Source organism: Pteropus vampyrus, unplaced genomic scaffold, assembly GCF_000151845.1.
Source record: "Pteropus vampyrus isolate Shadow unplaced genomic scaffold, Pvam_2.0 Scaffold1, whole genome shotgun sequence".
In the NCBI taxonomy this organism is placed as follows: Eukaryota; Metazoa; Chordata; class Mammalia; order Chiroptera; family Pteropodidae; genus Pteropus; species Pteropus vampyrus.
The window spans coordinates 15,434,753-15,455,335 of NW_011888782.1; the positions used below are offsets into that span (position 1 = coordinate 15,434,753).

General features: G+C 37.4%; 1 protein-coding gene and 1 non-coding gene across 5 annotated transcripts in view; both read right to left on the reverse strand.

The window, feature by feature from the left end:
- GADL1 (glutamate decarboxylase like 1) overlaps positions 1–20,583 on the reverse strand; it is a 175,546-nt gene that overhangs the window by 47,614 nt on the left and 107,349 nt on the right. For all 4 annotated transcript variants that reach the window (XM_011360816.2, XM_023533804.1, XM_023533759.1 and 1 more), the window contains one exon: positions 14,524–14,613. In XM_011360816.2, coding sequence (XP_011359118.1) covers positions 14,524–14,613 — 90 coding nt within the window. The remainder of the gene's footprint in view (positions 1–14,523; positions 14,614–20,583) is intronic.
- LOC111737008 lies at positions 17,069–17,175 on the reverse strand. The gene has a single exon (XR_002779324.1). It is a non-coding gene; the product is annotated as a U6 spliceosomal RNA (small nuclear RNA).

Genomic DNA, 20,583 nt, shown 5'->3' on the forward strand with positions numbered 1-20,583 from the left:
GAGGGCCCACACTTAGAAGGGCACATGTTTGTTTTAATGCTCTGCTGTCACTGTCAAATTCTTGATAACTTCTGAAAAAGGAGCCCCAGATTTTTATTTTCCACTGGACCCTACAAATTATGTTCCCTGTCCTACTTAGCACTGTGTAAAATGGCGTACATGTACTATCTCACTGAACCTGTGCACAGCCATAACATATCATTATTACTGTGATTTTGTAGATGAGGGAATGGAGGCATGGGGTGGTATGGCACTTTCCAAGCGATACACCACAAAGAAGTGATGAATCCAAGATTTGGATCTAAATTTTTATGTCAAGCGATGTGTTTGAAAAGACAGTGGTAGGCCGGCTTTCCAAGTAAAGACAGGAGCAAGTGGCTCAGCTGGCTAGACTGCAGGGGACATGAAGAGGATAAGCAGGAGACCGAGCAAGAAGGCTGATACTGGATCACTGCGGTCCCTGAATGATTACGGACGCTTTCCCTTGGGACAAAGGGAAACACGGAGTGACATGATCAGGGTTGTATTTTAGAAAGTTTATTATTATAATAGTGCATACAATTATTTGTAAGGGGACAAACACAATAAGGCATGAAAAAGACATCTGGGGCTCACATAGTCCTTCAAGCATGCGTTAACAGGATTAATAATAATGAAAATTAATGTTTAATGAGCACATAATCTGTGTCAGACACTGTACCTGGATTATGCTGTTTAATCCCTATCTTAAAGGGTTAAGATAGCCCTTAAGGTAGGTACTTTTTATTATCCTCATGTTATTGATAAAAAAAAAAAAAGAGGCAAAGGTAGTTTAAACAACTTGTTCATGGTTACATGGCCAATGAGCAGCAAAGCCATCATTTAGTTATTAGCTTCTAGACCCAGTGATCTGAACTACAATAAATATCTTAACAAAATGCCTTTTAATTTAAAAAAAAAAAAGTTCTAAAATACATATGAAAAATTTTAGATATAATATTAAGGAGTGCTGTTTTTAAAAAGAACCAGGAGGGTAGAGTTTTAGCAGCTTTGAGAATCAATTATAAACCAGTATTATTTAAAACCTTTGTTCTTGGCACAAAAACAGAAACACAGATCAATAGAACAGATTGGAAAATCCAGAAATAGAATAAAATGTTGTAAAAAATGTAACACATGATAACACAAGCTTCCCATAATAAAAAGTGTTAGAAAGAATTATTTAATAAATCAAATTAGAATAATTGGATAATAATTTGGGGAACTGATCAGGTATGATCTATATTTTTATACTGTATATAAGAATAACTTCTACATGGATTAAGGAGTTAAATACAAAATATTAAATGACAGAAAACCAGCAGGAGATGGAATAGAATATTTATCAGATTTGTGAAAGAACAGTAACTTCGGCTTTGAAGCAGTGGAATAAATCATGAAGGAAAAGACTGACAGATTTGAATACATAAAAAATTTAAAACTTCTGTACAGTGAAAACAGCAAGACTAAAATAAAAAGGACATTATACTGAGAGCAATATTTGCATTCCAATTGACAAAGAAGGCTTTAAAACTCAAAAGTATATATATATATGTGTATATATATCCTCATTCAAAATTATAAGAAAAATAGGCCTCAAAATATAACTATGTAAGATATGGAAAAAAAGATGAATACACAGAGAAGCATAATCAGTAGAGAAAAAAATAAAAAACTGTTCAGCCCACCAAAAATTAATACAATGAAAATAAAGCAAACCTAAGATTCTTCACCTTTCTAAATAACATTTCTCCCCAAACTGGCAACACCCAATATTGCCACAGTTGAATGGAAACGTGTACTCATTCTTTACTGGTAGCATCATAAACAGATACAGCCTTCTTAAAAATCTGGGTCACAATACATAGCCAGGGTCAGGCTCAAAACCGCATTAATTTTCATAATCAGCAGTTACATATCAAGCATTTTATCTTCTGGAAATAATAAAAGCAAAAGTGGATGTGAGCGTGAGATGTTTATCCGTTATTGTTTTTAATGGCAAAATACTGGAAACAACATGAGCGCCCAAAATTAAGGGAATGGTTTCATAAGCCGTGAAACAGACTATTTAATAGGGTAAGATGTTTTAAGCTTTTCCTTTAAGAAGTTTAATCCAAAGGGATGACGATAGAGACAGAGGTGGCTTGAGGTGAAGCAATATTAAGAGAAAATCATGAAATATTTCTTTTAAGGTTGTCAAAGCCTTCACCGTCTTGAAATTCTTGATCCTTTTGGAGCAAGGGTCTCTGCCTTTTCATTTTGCACTAGGCTCTGCACTAGCCAGGCTTCAAATATCAAAGATTCAATATGGCTAACCCCAGTGGGACACACTGCCCCACTTTCTCCATCTCCCATTCCATCAACAGTATCATTAATGCAAATGGGTGTATCTTTGTTGATAACAGGGGTTTTCCAATGTATCATCTTTGTGCTGAAATTCATCAGCTATTTCCTCCTATGGGTAATTCACATTGTCTGATCCTCTCTTCCCTGCTTGCCAGTAGCTTTTCCACCCGTCTCTCCCCCAAATGTTGCTGTCTTATGGTAAATGCCAAAACAGGGTACTTATACTCGAGTGTCAGAAAATGCTTCCTGGGCAAACCGAGGGGTCAACAGCTCAATTTTAAGGTAGAGTCAGACACAAGAATTCCCTGTAAACTAGGTTGAAAGCCATATGCGGCTTAGAGAAGACTGGTTCATAGACATATTCCTTCATAGGAGGAAAGAAGTAAATATCTCTGAGGCTTCGAAAAGGAAATTGCATGTGAGGTAAGCTGTAAAGAATGCAGAGGTGGAAGAACATAGGAGCAAGACACCAGAGTCAAAGGGAGCAGCGTGAGAAAATGCGAGGTGGTAAGAAGACTGACATTCGTCTCCGTTATTAAACACCGAGCACCGGGGCTGGCTTCGAGGGCCCACACTTAGAAGGGCACATGTTTGTTTTAATGCTCTGCTGTCACTGTCAAATTCTTGATAACTTCTGAAAAAGGAGCCCCAGATTTTTATTTTCCACTGGACCCTACAAATTATGTTCCCTGTCCTACTTAGCACTGTGTAAAATGGCGTACATGTACTATCTCACTGAACCTGTGCACAGCCATAACATATCATTATTACTGTGATTTTGTAGATGAGGGAATGGAGGCATGGGGTGGTATGGCACTTTCCAAGCGATACACCACAAAGAAGTGATGAATCCAAGATTTGGATCTAAATTTTTATGTCAAGCGATGTGTTTGAAAAGACAGTGGTAGGCCGGCTTTCCAAGTAAAGACAGGAGCAAGTGGCTCAGCTGGCTAGACTGCAGGGGACATGAAGAGGATAAGCAGGAGACCGAGCAAGAAGGCTGATACTGGATCACTGCGGTCCCTGAATGATTACGGACGCTTTCCCTTGGGACAAAGGGAAACACGGAGTGACATGATCAGGGTTGTATTTTAGAAAGTTTATTATTATAATAGTGCATACAATTATTTGTAAGGGGACAAACACAATAAGGCATGAAAAAGACATCTGGGGCTCACATAGTCCTTCAAGCATGCGTTAACAGGATTAATAATAATGAAAATTAATGTTTAATGAGCACATAATCTGTGTCAGACACTGTACCTGGATTATGCTGTTTAATCCCTATCTTAAAGGGTTAAGATAGCCCTTAAGGTAGGTACTTTTTATTATCCTCATGTTATTGATAAAAAAAAAAAAAGAGGCAAAGGTAGTTTAAACAACTTGTTCATGGTTACATGGCCAATGAGCAGCAAAGCCATCATTTAGTTATTAGCTTCTAGACCCAGTGATCTGAACTACAATAAATATCTTAACAAAATGCCTTTTAATTTAAAAAAAAAAAAGTTCTAAAATACATATGAAAAATTTTAGATATAATATTAAGGAGTGCTGTTTTTAAAAAGAACCAGGAGGGTAGAGTTTTAGCAGCTTTGAGAATCAATTATAAACCAGTATTATTTAAAACCTTTGTTCTTGGCACAAAAACAGAAACACAGATCAATAGAACAGATTGGAAAATCCAGAAATAGAATAAAATGTTGTAAAAAATGTAACACATGATAACACAAGCTTCCCATAATAAAAAGTGTTAGAAAGAATTATTTAATAAATCAAATTAGAATAATTGGATAATAATTTGGGGAACTGATCAGGTATGATCTATATTTTTATACTGTATATAAGAATAACTTCTACATGGATTAAGGAGTTAAATACAAAATATTAAATGACAGAAAACCAGCAGGAGATGGAATAGAATATTTATCAGATTTGTGAAAGAACAGTAACTTCGGCTTTGAAGCAGTGGAATAAATCATGAAGGAAAAGACTGACAGATTTGAATACATAAAAAATTTAAAACTTCTGTACAGTGAAAACAGCAAGACTAAAATAAAAAGGACATTATACTGAGAGCAATATTTGCATTCCAATTGACAAAGAAGGCTTTAAAACTCAAAAGTATATATATATATGTGTATATATATATCCTCATTCAAAATTATAAGAAAAATAGGCCTCAAAATATAACTATGTAAGATATGGAAAAAAAGATGAATACACAGAGAAGCATAATCAGTAGAGAAAAAAATAAAAAACTGTTCAGCCCACCAAAAATTAATACAATGAAAATAAAGCAAACCTAAGATTCTTCACCTTTCTAAATAACATTTCTCCCCAAACTGGCAACACCCAATATTGCCACAGTTGAATGGAAACGTGTACTCATTCTTTACTGGTAGCATCATAAACAGATACAGCATTCTTAAAAATCTGGGTCACAATACATAGCCAGGGTCAGGCTCAAAACCGCATTAATTTTCATAATCAGCAGTTACATATCAAGCATTTTATCTTCTGGAAATAATAAAAGCAAAAGTGGATGTGAGCGTGAGATGTTTATCCGTTATTGTTTTTAATGGCAAAATACTGGAAACAACATGAGCGCCCAAAATTAAGGGAATGGTTTCATAAGCCGTGAAACAGACTATTTAATAGGGTAAGATGTTTTAAGCTTTTCCTTTAAGAAGTTTAATCCAAAGGGATGACGATAGAGACAGAGGTGGCTTGAGGTGAAGCAATATTAAGAGAAAATCATGAAATATTTCTTTTAAGGTTGTCAAAGCCTAAGTGTGTATATCAATTGAGGGAAGCATTATATGAGAGGGGGAAAAAAATGAAAACGTGAAAAGGAGAGAGAGAGAAAAGGAGAAAAGCGGAGAGGATCGGAGGGAAGGGACGGAGAGGGAAGAAGGCGATGAGGCTGCAGGGACAATGAGGTCCCAGGCAGGACACTCAAAGATGAACACGGAGATGAGGAACGTGCCTCCCTCTGGAGTAAAGACGAAGAAGGAGAAAGAGAAACTCGCTGGGAGTGAAGACAAGGGTCAGTTTGGTCCTTTGGGAATTTCTTACTCCGGCGAGGCGAGTCTTTCCTGGAAGCCCTGACTCCAGAGATGCTGTAATTCTGTAACATCGCATAACAGCGTTGATTCCGTCAGCAGTAACGTGTCACTTCCCAGCTAGGAAAGGAAAAGCGAGCAGAAGTGCCACCAGGGGGCAGGGTTGGTACTGGCAAAAGGACTTCAAAGATACCGGACAAAAAAAAAAAAAAAAAAAGTCTTTTCCTTCAACACTGGGTCCATTCTTTGTTTTGCAGCAATGAATATTACTTCCAGAGCATTTCCTTAGTGGCTGTGTTATGGGTATGAACTTTGCTCCATAAACTCAAGTGTCCAAGAAAGCATAATTACCTAATATCCTTTGAATACAATTAAATCTAACTTCAAGCCACTGTCCCTTCTAGGCCAGGTTAAAAGTCAAGCTCAGTCATTGCCATGGCTCTCATAGCCCTAAAGGTCCTGCAGAGGTTCTGGGAGTCTTAGTCAGTGCTAACTTGTAGGTCCAATATATGATACACTCATGACCTGAACCAACAGGATCCCTTGATACGCTGTTACTACGAAGTCCTTATCTGTTAAGAATGGGCAGATTCCAACAGCTGGAACACACACACACACACACACACGAACCTCCTTAGGGTACTCGAAGAAGGGAGGCTGGGAATCATCCCTCCCTGTGGAACTCTGGCCTCCTGCTCCTCTTTCTGCTCCTCTCTCCATGTGCCTCCTGTGCCTGCCTCTCTGCTTTCAAACTCCTTGCCTTCCTCTATGAGTCTCATCACTGGCCAGCTGAGGCTTTCAGAAAACCTGGGAAGACAGATGTCTTCAAGAAACATGCTTAAGAGAGACCTGGAGCCCAGAGTCCCTGTCTAGTCCTCAGGATGTGGAAAGGAGAAAACATCAGAACAGAGTACACCCACCTGCTTTAACTGTACTGTCACGTTTACCGTAAGATGACAGTGCTTGAAACTTCTGTTTATAAGTCTGGCAGCATGTGACAGTGAGTTTTGATTTTTTCTGTCAGATGAGCCAGAACTTGGGTATCCCTCAAAGCTGGTGATGGGCCAGGGAATGACCATCACATTGGCTGCCATGGAAGGACAAAGACAAATAAAGGACACACCCTCACCCCAAAGAGCTTCCAGTGATACAGGTACAGAAACAGATAACCGTGGACTGATAAATTTAGGTAAGACTTGCAAACCAAAAGCCTGAAGGCCAGATCTCACTGACAAATGTGTGCTCAAATCTGTCTATCGAGCATCTCTTAAAAAATAAGAAGGCCTGCCACCCCGGACCTGCATTCCCACATGGCAGTCCTCATTAGAGCTAAGCAGGGGCTGCTCCCTTTGGTTGGGGCCACTGCTCTCTAGTTTTTCAGAGTCCCCATCACTCCCAAACGTATTATGCCCAGTCTACTTCCCTCACTGATGTAACGTCTATAGGTATTTGGGTTTTCGACCTCTGAGTAAACTAAATAAAATTACTTAGGACACAGGGGTAAGTGTTTCATAAACACTAATTAAACTTCTGCCTTTCCTCAGTGCTCACCCTGACATATCTGGAAATTTGGAATTATTTCAGAAGGCTTTAAGATTTGAGTAGAGACTAAAGAAACTGGAATATTTAAATGTAATCAGCTGGGTTCGTAGCAAGTGTTAGAGACAAGGCCAGTTGTACTCCTGGCTTAGAGCTGAGAATACTAATCCTTATGTGCTGAACACTAAACCTAAGGTACAAAAATATATTTGTGAAATACAGATATTGCGAAATGCAGTTCTGTTCTTTGGCCCCATTCTCCATCGCTAGTATCCACAGTTCCCAATGAATCAGCCAGTCGCCAGTGAACAAGCGTACACTGGTGTTAGTGAGCTGAGGGGAGCCACACGCATGGATGTTCCTCTTTCAGAACTAGTGTTGTCCTGACCTCAGGCCTATGTGCTCGGCCTCAGGCTACAGAGACACCCGGCTTCATTTTGCTCTATTTTAATTTTGACAGATAGGCCAAGCTCAGAACTTCTTCCACGGTAAATCAGAAAAGCCCAACAAAAAGAAGAGAGGGGAGACCATTAAACGTAGGAGAGAAAAATAAAGGAAAGAAAAAATAATTTTTAACAAGGACATCTGTACTGGTCTGGCTTTCCTAGGGAGTTCAAGTTACTACCCATGAAAATCCCTCTCTATGCGTCTGAAACTAAAGTTTAAAAAACAAAAAGCAATATAAATAAATTTAATTAATCAACAACGATTTAAAAATTTCATTCTATGTGTTGAAAGGTATTGTTTACTACAAAGGGAAAGTCATGAACTTCTACATTGTGTATGCATATCCAATAAGAATGTTGTTGCAATATTTTGCTGGTTGAAACTTTACAAATCCAATGGAGTAAAGCTCTTTAGAAAGACTATAACTAAACAACTAGGGAAGAGAGATGAGCGTAAAAGCCATAAAACATTCAGAGTACTCCATGTCCTCAGCAGAAGGGACACCCCAGATTTCCCAGCTGATTTCTGAAGAAATCCATACCTCTATGAGACGTACCTAAGTGGCTCCTGGACCCTTAACTGCAGAACGACACAAGAAGAAACCGATTACAAATACTAGTGTATCTGACAAATTGTAGATAATAGCATCTCTACATGAGAGAATACATAAAATAACAGCATTTTATCTCAGGTCTTCATAGTTTGGGGAAAAAGAATACAGTATCTACAAGAAACAGGAAATTTATTAATTAAGCATTTTTCTAAATCTGCATGCTAGCCACTATCACAATTAGAGCCTCTCAGGTCACATTCAGAAATAGTTTATTTAAAAAGCACTTCTATACTAGATTTTCCTTACATATAAATTTTAAAGAATGTGTAACTTTAAGATGAGTGATATCTACTAGGAAACGGAATTTTTGAAGAATATAAGTTCTATATCATAGTGTTAAAAAAGAAACTCGTCTTTGAAAATTAAAAACAAAACAAAACACTGTTGCACTTTTAAAGAAATGCATGTTTTTAGTTCACAATCTAAAAATGAGTGACTGGATATACCAACGGCACAAATGCTGATGGAAAGACAATTAGAATCAGAATCCTCAAAAAATAGACAGAAGCTCTCAAAATGCGTGTAAATTCTCGTGCACATTTGTGAACACACACACACACACACACACACATGCACATACATAAGGCAGAATTACACGGAGCATAGCAGAAGGCACCGAAGCCCCAATCACAATCCCAGGAAGTGGTCCGTGTGGATGTCTTCGCTGTGAGGCTCCCACGGAAGCACATCACCCTATCCAGTCTATGCAGTCTCATATTCAAGTGCTGTCAATCAGAAACATGCCAAGGAGAATACTACGTTCTCTCTAAAGATATCTGCAATACCATATCAAGTTATATGCCAAGTAAGCAATAAAACAGCAAGCCCACCAAGTAGATTCTAAGATTTATTCCCCATCTACTGCTAAGGAGAAAGGAGTCATTATAAAGCTGTAAATGACTAACATTAGTCACAAATCTACAGGACAGTAAATAAAAAAAGTTGAAATGACCATGCATGAGGACGAAAAGACGACATGCTAATTACTTTTAAGAATGTGAATTTTTTTGGCATAATGAAGAATTATTTATGAAATGTCAACAAAAGAGAAAATCTCCTTCAGAATGTTGATGAGACAAAACAAACTGACGGAACTTTCAATTACATTCTCTGGGTCTTGAGCTTTTCAGTTTATCTTTGCAGTCAATCCCTAACATCCTTGGCTTCCATATCTGATCACTGGGGTGAGGCATCAGAAGAAACAAGCACACATTAATTAATTTTAGGCAATCACTTTAGAGAGCAAAGTATAACTCTACCGAAATGCTGCAAGCTTCAGGGAGTCCTGGGAAGCCTGTTGAAGATCTCACTACAGACCACCAGTGAAAATGCCTCTGAATTTAAAATCAGTGCAGATAGTGGGGGGATTTTAGTAAGAAGAGAGAGATGGAAAAGAAGAAAAATTATATATTATGTCTGGGAATAAGTCATGAGAGAAAATAGTTTGTAAACTAATTAATTGATTGAACATTGTATAATCATGGTCTCCAAACAAAAGTTTCCCCTGTGGTATAAGAAGAAAAGTTGAGAGTATCTCCTAATAGTTAAAAAATTTTAATTCATCCTTTAAAAAATGTAGTTTGTGGATTTTAGATAGATAGATAGATAGATAGATAGATAGATAGATAGATAGATAGATATAGATACAGATACAGATATAGATATAGATATAGATATAGACATAGATATAGATATAGATATATAAAGTGATACATGTTGATAATTTTAAAACAATCAACACATATTGGGGTGAATGCTGAATTATTTTTTTTAACTGTTAGTAGTTTGTGGTCAAAACTTGCATAGCCTTTAGCTAGATAAGCACTCAAGTAAACCTATGGGTTCTATAAGTCAGTTACTCAATACTTTGGTTTATTATTGTTATTGTTACTATTTTCACGAAAGCAATATATATTAATTGTAGAAAATGAAGGAATTACAGAGAACTACTAGAGAAAGGAAAAAAATCACCTATAACTCTCTCTCTACTATATTTTGGTGCTTATTATCTATCCCTTATCTAACCATACATACTTTATCTGTGTTTAAGTATCTATATATAAGCATATAATTTTCAAAATTATCAAACTATAGCAGCTGTCTTATAACTCTTTTTAATAAATAATAAATTATGAGTATGTTATTTAGGAACAGAATTTTAATTGTCTATACACTAGAAGTTTGCATAAAACTGCATACTAATATTTACCTATTTCCTATAGTTGAATATTTAGGTTCTTTTAAAATTTTTATTATTTTAAACAATAGCTATAAACTTCTAAGTAACTTTACTGCCACCATAATTCTGTTACTATTTCTAAAGGACACATTTCTATAAGTGGAATAGCTGGAAGAAAATATGTGCTAATTTCAAATATTTCATATGTGTTATAAAGTTGGTCTTGTACGAATGTATGTGCCCATTAGTAATTATGAGTTCCACACCATCCTCACCACACTAGGCATTAACATTAAAAACATGGTAAATTGCCGATTTGATTAGTGAAAGCTATCTATTACCTAGTTCCTAACCAGTTTCCTAACTAGTAGAAAAACTAGTGAAACTCCTCTGCCTGTTTACTCATGCAGGGGTCTCAGTATTGGAAGCCACAATAGATTGAGTTGAAAATATCTGAGGATAGGACGTGGAAGCCATTGGATGTCAAGCAGATGGGCCTCAATTTGGTCTTGTGGACCACTCATTCCCAAGGGCAGATTTGGAAATTTGGGCAGATATTTTTGTTTTCACTACTGATGTTTAGTGGGTGGGGAGCAGTCTTGAACTATGAAGAACTGTCTCATGTCTTGTACTTTCAAATATCCTACTGGAAATGCATGAGGTGAGAAGCCTGATTACAATTATCCAAGCCCATAACCCAACTCTATTCTACATACTAATGCAAAATATTGTGCCCATTTTTAATAAATACTGTTTTCTGCTACCACGTACACCAAGAAGAAAATGTTTTCTTCACAGTTTTACTAAGGGTTGTGTACCACTTTTTAAAATCACATTGCTAATATCACACTATTTCTGTTATTCGTATCATCAAGATCACCTTCTTATAACAGTCTGTATTTGTTTATGGCTCACACTCACTGTGATTCTAAGAATACGTGTGAGAATCTTATCACTTCCTCATGTCTTCTAATTGTCACACCCAAGCATTCATGTAATGAAATACATGTCTTTATTATAAACTAAGTTACTTTTGCTTCTTATTACATGTGAGGCCTTCTATTGCCTTTTACTAAATTACATGTGGGTAGGTAATAGTTTCTACTGTTTTCATTTTGTGAAAGTAAAGGAAACATTAACAATAGTTATTCTAAACAGTGGCAATTGGGTCTCTAAGGTTGAAAACTGCTGCTGCAGAGAACAGGAAGCTACTCAGAAGCTTCCAGCAGGAGAGAGACATGATAAAGCAGAGCTGAAGGTATGAATGTGCAGAAAGTAAAAAATAAATGGGAAAAAGACGTGGCAGGAGGCAGAGACCAGAAAATAGGTAACCTCAATCTGGGCAGGGAACTAATGAAGACCTAGAATCCCAATGCCTCAAAGAATCAGAAAGAAGAGCATTTTATAAACGACATCTTAAAAAGAGAAGTCCTTGGAACCCAGTGATTGAATATAGTGTCACAGAGTGACTGTCATAGTGTTATTAGACTGCAGAGTGATTGTATTCTCAAAAACAGTCTCGCACATGTGCAAATACATTTATAAGCACACACACACTTCCACACTCTCAAACTCCAGAGTCATTACCAAATAATCCCTCTCCTCTCCTACTGTCAAAGGGAAGACTTATCACCCCACTAATTCTGAAATCTGACAGCTCAACCTGACACTTGGCTGAATCTAAGCGGCAAAGCCTTATTTGGTTTATTTGTTTGTTTGTGATCCTTCATCCTAGATAACCCCCAAATAAATTTCAAGTGTGTTTAAGTGCATTCCAGGTTATGAATCATATATTGCTTTCTCATACTACAGTAAGCATAAAACCACATAGATCAACAATAGATATATATGCCTCCTTTCTTTGCCAAGTTTATGCACACGCACCTCCACAAAGAGAGAACAAAAGGGAACTAAGAACCTGAGAACCAATGATAATTTGTCTGCAGTGTACATGTTTACTAACCAGAAGCAACCACAACAATTAAAATAGAGTGATATTAGACTAGTCAAAGGAAACATGGTTGTAAATAGCAGAAAAACAATTCCAAAATAAAGGGACAGAGAATCATGGATCTTAACCATGAGAGAGCCAAAGCTGGCATATACTGGGGATAGAAGAGAATGTCCTGATTTATATTCAATTTTCGGTTAAGAATAAAAGTGTATTATATACCAAATTATCTGATTTTAGTTTCTATATCCATCATCAATTTTGAATTTTCTGATAATAAGTAACATAAATATTTCTTTAAATAATGGAAGAGTGAACCAAAAATATCTCCAAACATAATAGGACTATTTAGTTATCTGGATCCATGTCTGTACATTAGTACCAAGTCAGTAAAACACAAGTTATCACATTCTTGGTCGCTTTTCTTAACAATTGAAATGTGAGAAAAATGGCAACCATTTCCTTATCGACTCTAAGCAATATTCACTCATTCCACCAAAAAAATTTTAAAAAGTCAGTCGCATTCCATCGAAGTGGAAAATGTCCCCAGAAACCTCACCATTAAATTCTCACATTGTCCAGCTCTTGTTTCTTTTATGGGTTACTTACCACCTGAAATGTATTCTTTAGCACTGTCCCATTCACAGTGTGTGGCAACAGTGCCAGACGAATCCCAAGAGCTGTGTTAACTAAGCCCCAGAGGGGTAACGGAGGGCTTGTCTCTGCAAAGGCACAGATAACACCATCTCTCTCCCCCACCTCTGCTGCCCGATCTCAGGTTTGACAAAGGCAGAATATTTCTATATTGACTGTGTATCACGCTACAGTGCAGAAGGCTTCATGAGCCATAAATAAACAGAAAATGACCTGAAGTTAAAAGGAGATGCTGCAGGTGAGGATATAAGTGGCTAAAGCTTAACGGATCCCTCTTCCTCCTCATTAGGCACAAATTCCAAGCTCCTTGTCTTGGAAGACTAGGCGCCCATGCCCTACCCTCTGCCTGCTACTCTCATCTCACCTCCCACTGCTGTTCCTTTGTACCCCTGTGGTCTCTGAATCACACCCTCCTCTCTTAAGACTGAGTCATTATAACGTCATTCTTCCTGGAATCCATGTCTTTGTTCCCTACTTATTGTTGAAGGCTCAGCTCTAGTGTCACACACTGGGGTAGATATCCTTTCCCTCTGCTTTCACTGCAAACAAGGCTTATCTACATCTAAGTACCTGCTAGTGATCTTATGATTGTCTCTTTACTCATTTCTCCCCCAAACCCAAGCTTCTTAAGGGCAGGGACTGAGTCTGTTTGATGTTTTTATCCCCAGCGCACAGCACAGTGAGCACTCGGTAAATGTTTGTCGCTTGCCTGACTGGGAAGTTTTTCCTTTTCTTCCAAAGGGCAAGTAGAAGGGCTATTGCCTGTTAAAGCTGTTAAAACTGTCATTGATTTCCCCTGTTGAGGGTAGGGAGGGGATTGCAAGTGAGAGCTTTTACTAACCAGAGTCACAGATCTAGCTGTGCTTGAGAGGGAAGGCACAAGGGATAGAGGATTACCTAACTTGGTACCAACTGCTGTGAACGCTCACTCTATATGTCATGGCCACAAAATCCTCAAGGGGATTCCCACTAGTTCACTTCAATATACACTATGTCCATGCAGCAGGCGAGTAGGATCATGAGACTTCATAGCGCCTAGGGGTCCGGGTTAGAGGCAGGATTTGACCAGCAGTGCCATGCTAGGAGAGATGCAGGTGAAACACAGGAGTCCCTAGAGCCCGGGGCTCCCCTGCACTCTGCATTGTCAATTTGCACCAGATGTGTGTGAAGACACTTTCAAGCAGATTTTGTTCAATGATCAGTTGCAAGCCATTGCTGGCATCTCTTCTTTTTTATCACGTAAGCCCCTTGGGCATAAGATGCAAGGCCTTCGTTGGTGGAAAGAACAAAGGCCTCACACTCACAAGAGTACCAGATTTAGACTTTTCACATTATCTCCAGCCGAGGTGATGCAAATAGTCACAGACATGCACTAGCATAGCTGAAAGAAGAAACAGTTCATCATGTAACTTTAATCGTGTGTCCTATTACCAGATCACACTTTCTGAGGTGTGCTGTGAATTAGAATTTCTAATAAATTCTATTATTTTACAAATGGCGCAATTATCTTGAATTCGTGTATGTCAAGTATATCAACTTGTTAAATAATGTTTACAACTTTTTTGGCATGACAGATTTTAATAAACTAAGAGCCACCTCTCTAGTTCTTCAAGAAGTTCTTGTGAGTACAGAATCATTAACAGGATCAATAGGCAATGGAATGGCATTCACTCTATTTCATTGAAAGGAAAAATACAATTTACTTATTACTTACCAAGTTAAGTTTTTCCCAGAACTCAGGTCCTTCTTCCATCTCTCTGAGGCTCGGTGGAATGTACCAAAAACAAATATTGGCATATTCAGGCTGCAGATTAAGAAAATTTGAAAGTTGTTTTATAAACCTAAGGTTGATTTTAGAATGCAATTAAACTCTTTGCTAGTTTTTTTGAGTTATCGTGTCTGTATTATGTTGATAACAAATCAGAATCTGATAGCGTAGACATCCATTCTGCCTTATTTCTGATAACAGCCTATTGGGAATTTTTCTTCTCAGTCAGGTGCACCTAGAGGGTGCTTCCCTCTAGATAAGGGATGAGCACAAGATCAAGAATAAATATAATAAATTTTGAAGCTCACTCCACCCAGTTCTGATACTCAGAGCCTGATACACACATGCCCAGAGAGGCCTTGGTTCTTCAACTTCAATCTTAATCCTAAAATTATTTCTTATACTCATATCCTTCCAATAATGATAGCCAAAGTTATCTTCTATTACCTGCTACACTTGACATGCAAAAATCCCTGATTATCTGTGAGTTGATAACATATGACATAGTTGGGTTTCACTTAACCAGCCCTGCCATGACCCTAGCCAGTTCTACTCTGGGGAGGGGGAAAAAAAGCATCACCTGGACCCCTAGATCACAAGTTTTAAACATCAGTAAGGACGTGAACCAGCTAAAAGCCCAGAATGGGGATTTTCTATCTTTGTGCTTGGAATGCCCAGAGTTTGGCCAAGTTCATCAGAGAAAAGTCTGAAGAACTGGCATTTTAAGAAGTATCTCAGGCTATTCGGCAGTGGATTGTGCATGGTCTATGTGTGGGGAACTCTGATCTAAAGTGGTCGCAACCCAGTCATCTCCTCCAGTAATCTGCGTTTCTATCAGATGTGATTTGGTTAAACATTGGATAACATTCCAGAATAGCCTTTAGTCCAGCCATTGTCACATAGACAAAACCTTTCTCCACCACACCCTTCGTCCTCACTGGACAAAAAAATAAGGCATGCCAAAGGCAATCACAAGACTTGTACTTGATGACCAGATGGTTTGGGACATTACGTTAAGGCTTTACAAATTACACACACAGAATTGTGTTTAGTAAAGATTATGAGTCATGTCCACAAATCAGCACCTTCCTTGTCTAATTCTTAGCATGGACAGTATTTCAAATGACTTTCATTTTTCCACCACAAACACATTGTGTAGGCAATAACCAATGTTATAATAGTTCTCAGTAACTATCAGAGTTATGCTTCAGTATTAGTATAAAGCTTCAAAGTATTTCAGAAAGAAGAAATAGCTACCATCTCATATCTTAAAATCAAAACTGGTACTATTTAGAGTTCTGATTTTAGTGGATTTTCAATCACAAACAAATGTCCAGAAATATTCCCAGCTCAACAAGATAAGTTCTTGTTCTGTTCATGCTTTCACCTTTGAAACCTGTAACATGCTTACTGGATTTGACAAAGAAAAAAGTCTACACATCTTCAAAATATAGAGTAGTTCAAAATGGAGTACTATGTAATTTGACTCAACTTCCACAAATATTAATCAGGAGACAACAATAGTCTTTACAAATCTATACAATTTATACTTGGAGTTCTGACTTATAATTGATTTGTTATCTCTAGAGTTTACTGGCCTTCAAAATTCTTTAGTAATTTAATGTAAAATCTTTTAAAATAAAATAACTGTGGTTTATTAGAAAGTAGAAGAAAAGTATACTTATTGTCTGTCGCTAGGTTCTAGGAATTCATGTCTTTATATTAACAAAGATGTTTTTCCAGATACCATTTATTTCAGTTATCAATTTCTCGCCTCTCAGCTACAAAGCCACCCTTTCTCTGTGTCTGGCAATGATGGAGGTGGACTCTATAAATATTTCTCCTTGCCGTCGGGTCCAATCTTAGACTTTATCAGCAGAGGGTGCTAGAGAGACTCCGAGAAGGAAAAGGTATCTTCCTGGTTTCGGTGTGCCCACATTACGAACCTCCTGAAGTGTGCGTAGTTCTTTTCAGCAGCATTGTTGACCAGCAGCAAGTGGCCACCCTGACAGCTTCCCCCAACACCTGCTCCTTGTGTGGCTTCATGGCAGACTAGCAGCAGGTGGGCGCCCATAAATGGCCTTTTCTAGTACACTCTCCTCAGGTGGTTTCATAGGAGAGAGTAGCCAGTGAAGCACCTTGCCTTGCATGGCTTCTCTGGCATCCCTGTGAGTTGCTTGAGTAAGTTTTAAGGTATGGTACTGCCCTCAAAATGAGTTCTCCCAGCACCTCAGAAGGTGGATTCCTAGAGAATTCCACTGGTGTGACACCTCAGTGAACTTCTCTGCCATCCATTGACTCACTCTGTGGCCTCTTCAACCAAGTTGGATCTAAGCCCTGGGAGGGAGCAGCTCTGCCTTGGGTGCTCCATCTCACTTGTAGGGGTGATGGTTATTCTTTACATCTGCTATTCCTGTATTCTTTAGTTTTTTTTCTCTCTCCTATGAGGCATTCTCTCATGACTCCAATCTCCTGGTAATTTTTTTTTTTTTTTATTATAGAATGATTCACAAATTTCTGTGTCATCCTTGCACAGGGGCCATGCTAATCATCTCTGTATTATTCCAATTATACTACATGTGCTGCCAAAGCGAGCACAATAATTCTTAATATTGCGCTTTCTCGCTTCAAATGACTGTGCAGTTTTTGTCTTCTTCTTGGACCATGATTAATACATCATTAAATTAGTCCTTTTCATTTGCATGGCAACATTATGAGTCACTTTGCAATAGTTTTACCTGCTACCAGATCTGCTCTATATTTTTTTAGAACCTAGAACTTTTGAATCACCTTTTAAAAATTTGCTTCCTTTAGTAAGTTTCTGTTTAGGTATCTTCCAAGTGACGTATCTGTCATTTCTTTTGCCTAGTCTCTTTTAGAATGGTATGGCTTCAAGGCTCTGACATTTGAATACTGTGAAATCCTTCTGACACATCATTTTATTGAAGGAAATTTGATGCTCCATTTGGTGGCATGCCTTTACTGTGGTCACTTCCAAAATTATTAAGAGTTGGAAAAAATATCCCTTTACATATTCACAAAAATGTATTTGAATTATTCCAGAGTGAATTTCTTCAAGAGGCCTCAGCTCTAAGGAGTATTTTCAGAGTAGAAACATTCATGAGCCACTTAATTTCTCACAAAAATGAAAGTATGATATCTTGGGTGTCTTAGGAACACATTTAGTATGCTCTCCAATACCATAAAATTTAGAAGGCATAGAAATGAATCCAAGTGTCTAAACCACACAGATGATAGTGCAGGGTACAAAAAACCTGCAGTAATAAAAAGCATTGTCACAATCTTTAAAAGTTCATGCAGAAGTAGAGAAGTGTCACTAAAGAAAAGATGGATACATTTTATTCTGATTTTCAAGAGAAAAAAAAAAAAGATTCCAAGAAATAAAGCAGGTGTTTTGATGTCAATTCCAGCAAAGATTTTTGAGCAAGAGAGATGAGATCTCTTAGGGAAAAAAGTGAATGGGCACCAAGATGTAGTAGTTTGTATTCTCTAAAACTGAGTCACATCAAAAAAATTAATCTTCTTTGCTCACAGTGTCATTAGATCACAATAATAGCAATAAAAAAAAAGCATCATGCATTTTTATATGTATAAATGTAGAATCTAACACAGATTGAAACATAGATTGAAACAACTGATCATGCAAATATAGAATGGAGAAAGGAGGAACAGTGGATTTTAAATGACTTCAAGTTCATAAGTTTTAAATAGCTGATTAGATGACTACAGATTTCAAAAGCAGCAATGAATAGAATGAAAACCTTGAGTTTTGTAGTCACTTGGATGTGGTTTGAATCTCAGCTTCGCCAGGTTTTTGCTTGGATAAGTGTCAAACTATCTCTGTTTTACTTCCTAATGTATAAAATGGAGATGATATTGTTTGCCCCACAGAGTTGTTTTGATGCATAAAGAGGTCATTTATTTCCCATATTTAGTAATAATATATGGTATACAGCGGGTACACTCTATTAGTGTAGTATTCTATTATTTGAGATCATATTGATAGAAAGAGATATTCTTTTCAAGTGAATAAATGGCCTCACTAAAATCTGTGAGACACATCACTTTGTTAATTTCTGCATACAATATTTGAAGGGGAACATTAAAAAAATTAGAGCATGTCCAAAAAGGGCAACCAAAATGTTCAATTTAATAAAAAAAAATTTATATGTTCCAGATATTGGAATAGACATCGGGATGAGAATAAAATGACTTACACTTATATATGCATATCCCCAGGAAATCAGAAACTAGACATGACACTAGGTACAAGCAGTTAAACTGCAATGTAATGAGCATTACAAAAGAGAAATTTCCCATAATCCAAGAAACACCCCTGGCAAAAGGAATGGTGCACAGGTAGAAGCCAGTGATCAAGGAGGATAGCAAAGACTTGGAGTGAATAGATGACAAAGTGTACTGAAGAAAGGTAAAGTTGAAAGTGAAGATGGGAGTCATTTCATAAAGGGCTTCCTCACATGCCATGCTTGGGAGTTGGTCTTGATCCTAGAGGCAATGGGAGTTACTAGAGAGTTTCAATCTAGGGAACAGATTTCATTTTAGAAAGGCCACAGTGAGCTGTAGTGGCTGGAGGGGTCTAAAACTAGAGATGGATTAGGAGACAGTGCCTAATTCAGAAGTGATGGGAGCCTGAACTAAGACAGTAGCTACAGGAGTAGACAAGGTACTCAAAATACATTTACATAAAAAGGAATGGAGACAGCAAAGACAACATCAAGAGTTTTCTTTGGATGGATCATATTGCTAATGGTTCAATGAAGAATGTAGAATTTGGGTAAGAAAAACTGCTACACTTCAGATTTGGAAGTGTCACATTTGAGGTACCTGTAGGAGTCTAATTGAAAATTCCAGGACGTGTCCATATACAAAGGACTAAAGTTTAGGAGACAAGACAAGAATGGAGACATTATTGAGGCTATTGATAATAAAGCTCTAGACATTCATAAAACATTTCAGAGAAAGTATGTGAACACATGAAGGGCCAAAGACAAAGGAGTGAAGAACAACATTTCATGGGCTACCCAGATGAAGAGACCTTCATATAGAGACTAAGAATAAAAAGTCACATGGAAAGGAGAAAAACTGGGAGAGAAAGTCAAAGAAACCAAGACAGGAGAGAACTTCAAGAGGGATGGAGTGGATAATGTCATAAAATGCTGCAGACGTACAACTAGATGATTACAGATAGTGAGTTGGGTTTAGAAATTAGAAGGTTGTTGAGATCAAATAAAACTATACAAAAAGGGAATTGTAAATTGCAATGTGCTTGATACACATTAATAGTAGGGTTCAATAAGTATTAGAAAATGAGTAATTAGAGCTCTCTGGAAGAGGACTGTGACTTCTCTGACACAGAAAGTGTTCAGGCAGAGGTTGACCACCTGTTACAGATACTATCAGAGAGGTTTCCTACACTGAGCAGAAAATTATCTAGATGTCCTTGAAAATCCTTTGTGACTCAGAAAGTCAATAAAACCTAAATAACTCTTCCTAATGTAGAACTCAGGGAAAGAAAAGCAAAAACTTGAATGATTAGGACTCTCCCAAGAGATCAAAATAAAATATGTGAATGATAGTATAAGAATGAATATACCTCTAGGAAAACATCTATTAGATCTTAGATGCAACACAGGAAAACAGAGGTATGATTTTCAGGGGCCTATGAATAATGCAAAATCATTCATTTGAAATGATAACTTTCAATCATCTTTAAGAAGATATGCATTATTTTTGCTCTTTTCAGGAAAAGATATTCGAGTACTAGACACTTTGTTTTGTTGTGTTCATTTACTGCTTTCAATGTTGTACTTAACACTCTCACTGCTATCTGCTACACAATGAAAATATATACAGTGGTCCTCCCTTATCTATGGTTCCATTTTCAGCAGTTCCAGTTACCCACAGTCAACTGCAGCCCCAAAATATCAAATGGAAAATTCAAGAAATAAACAATTCATAAATTTT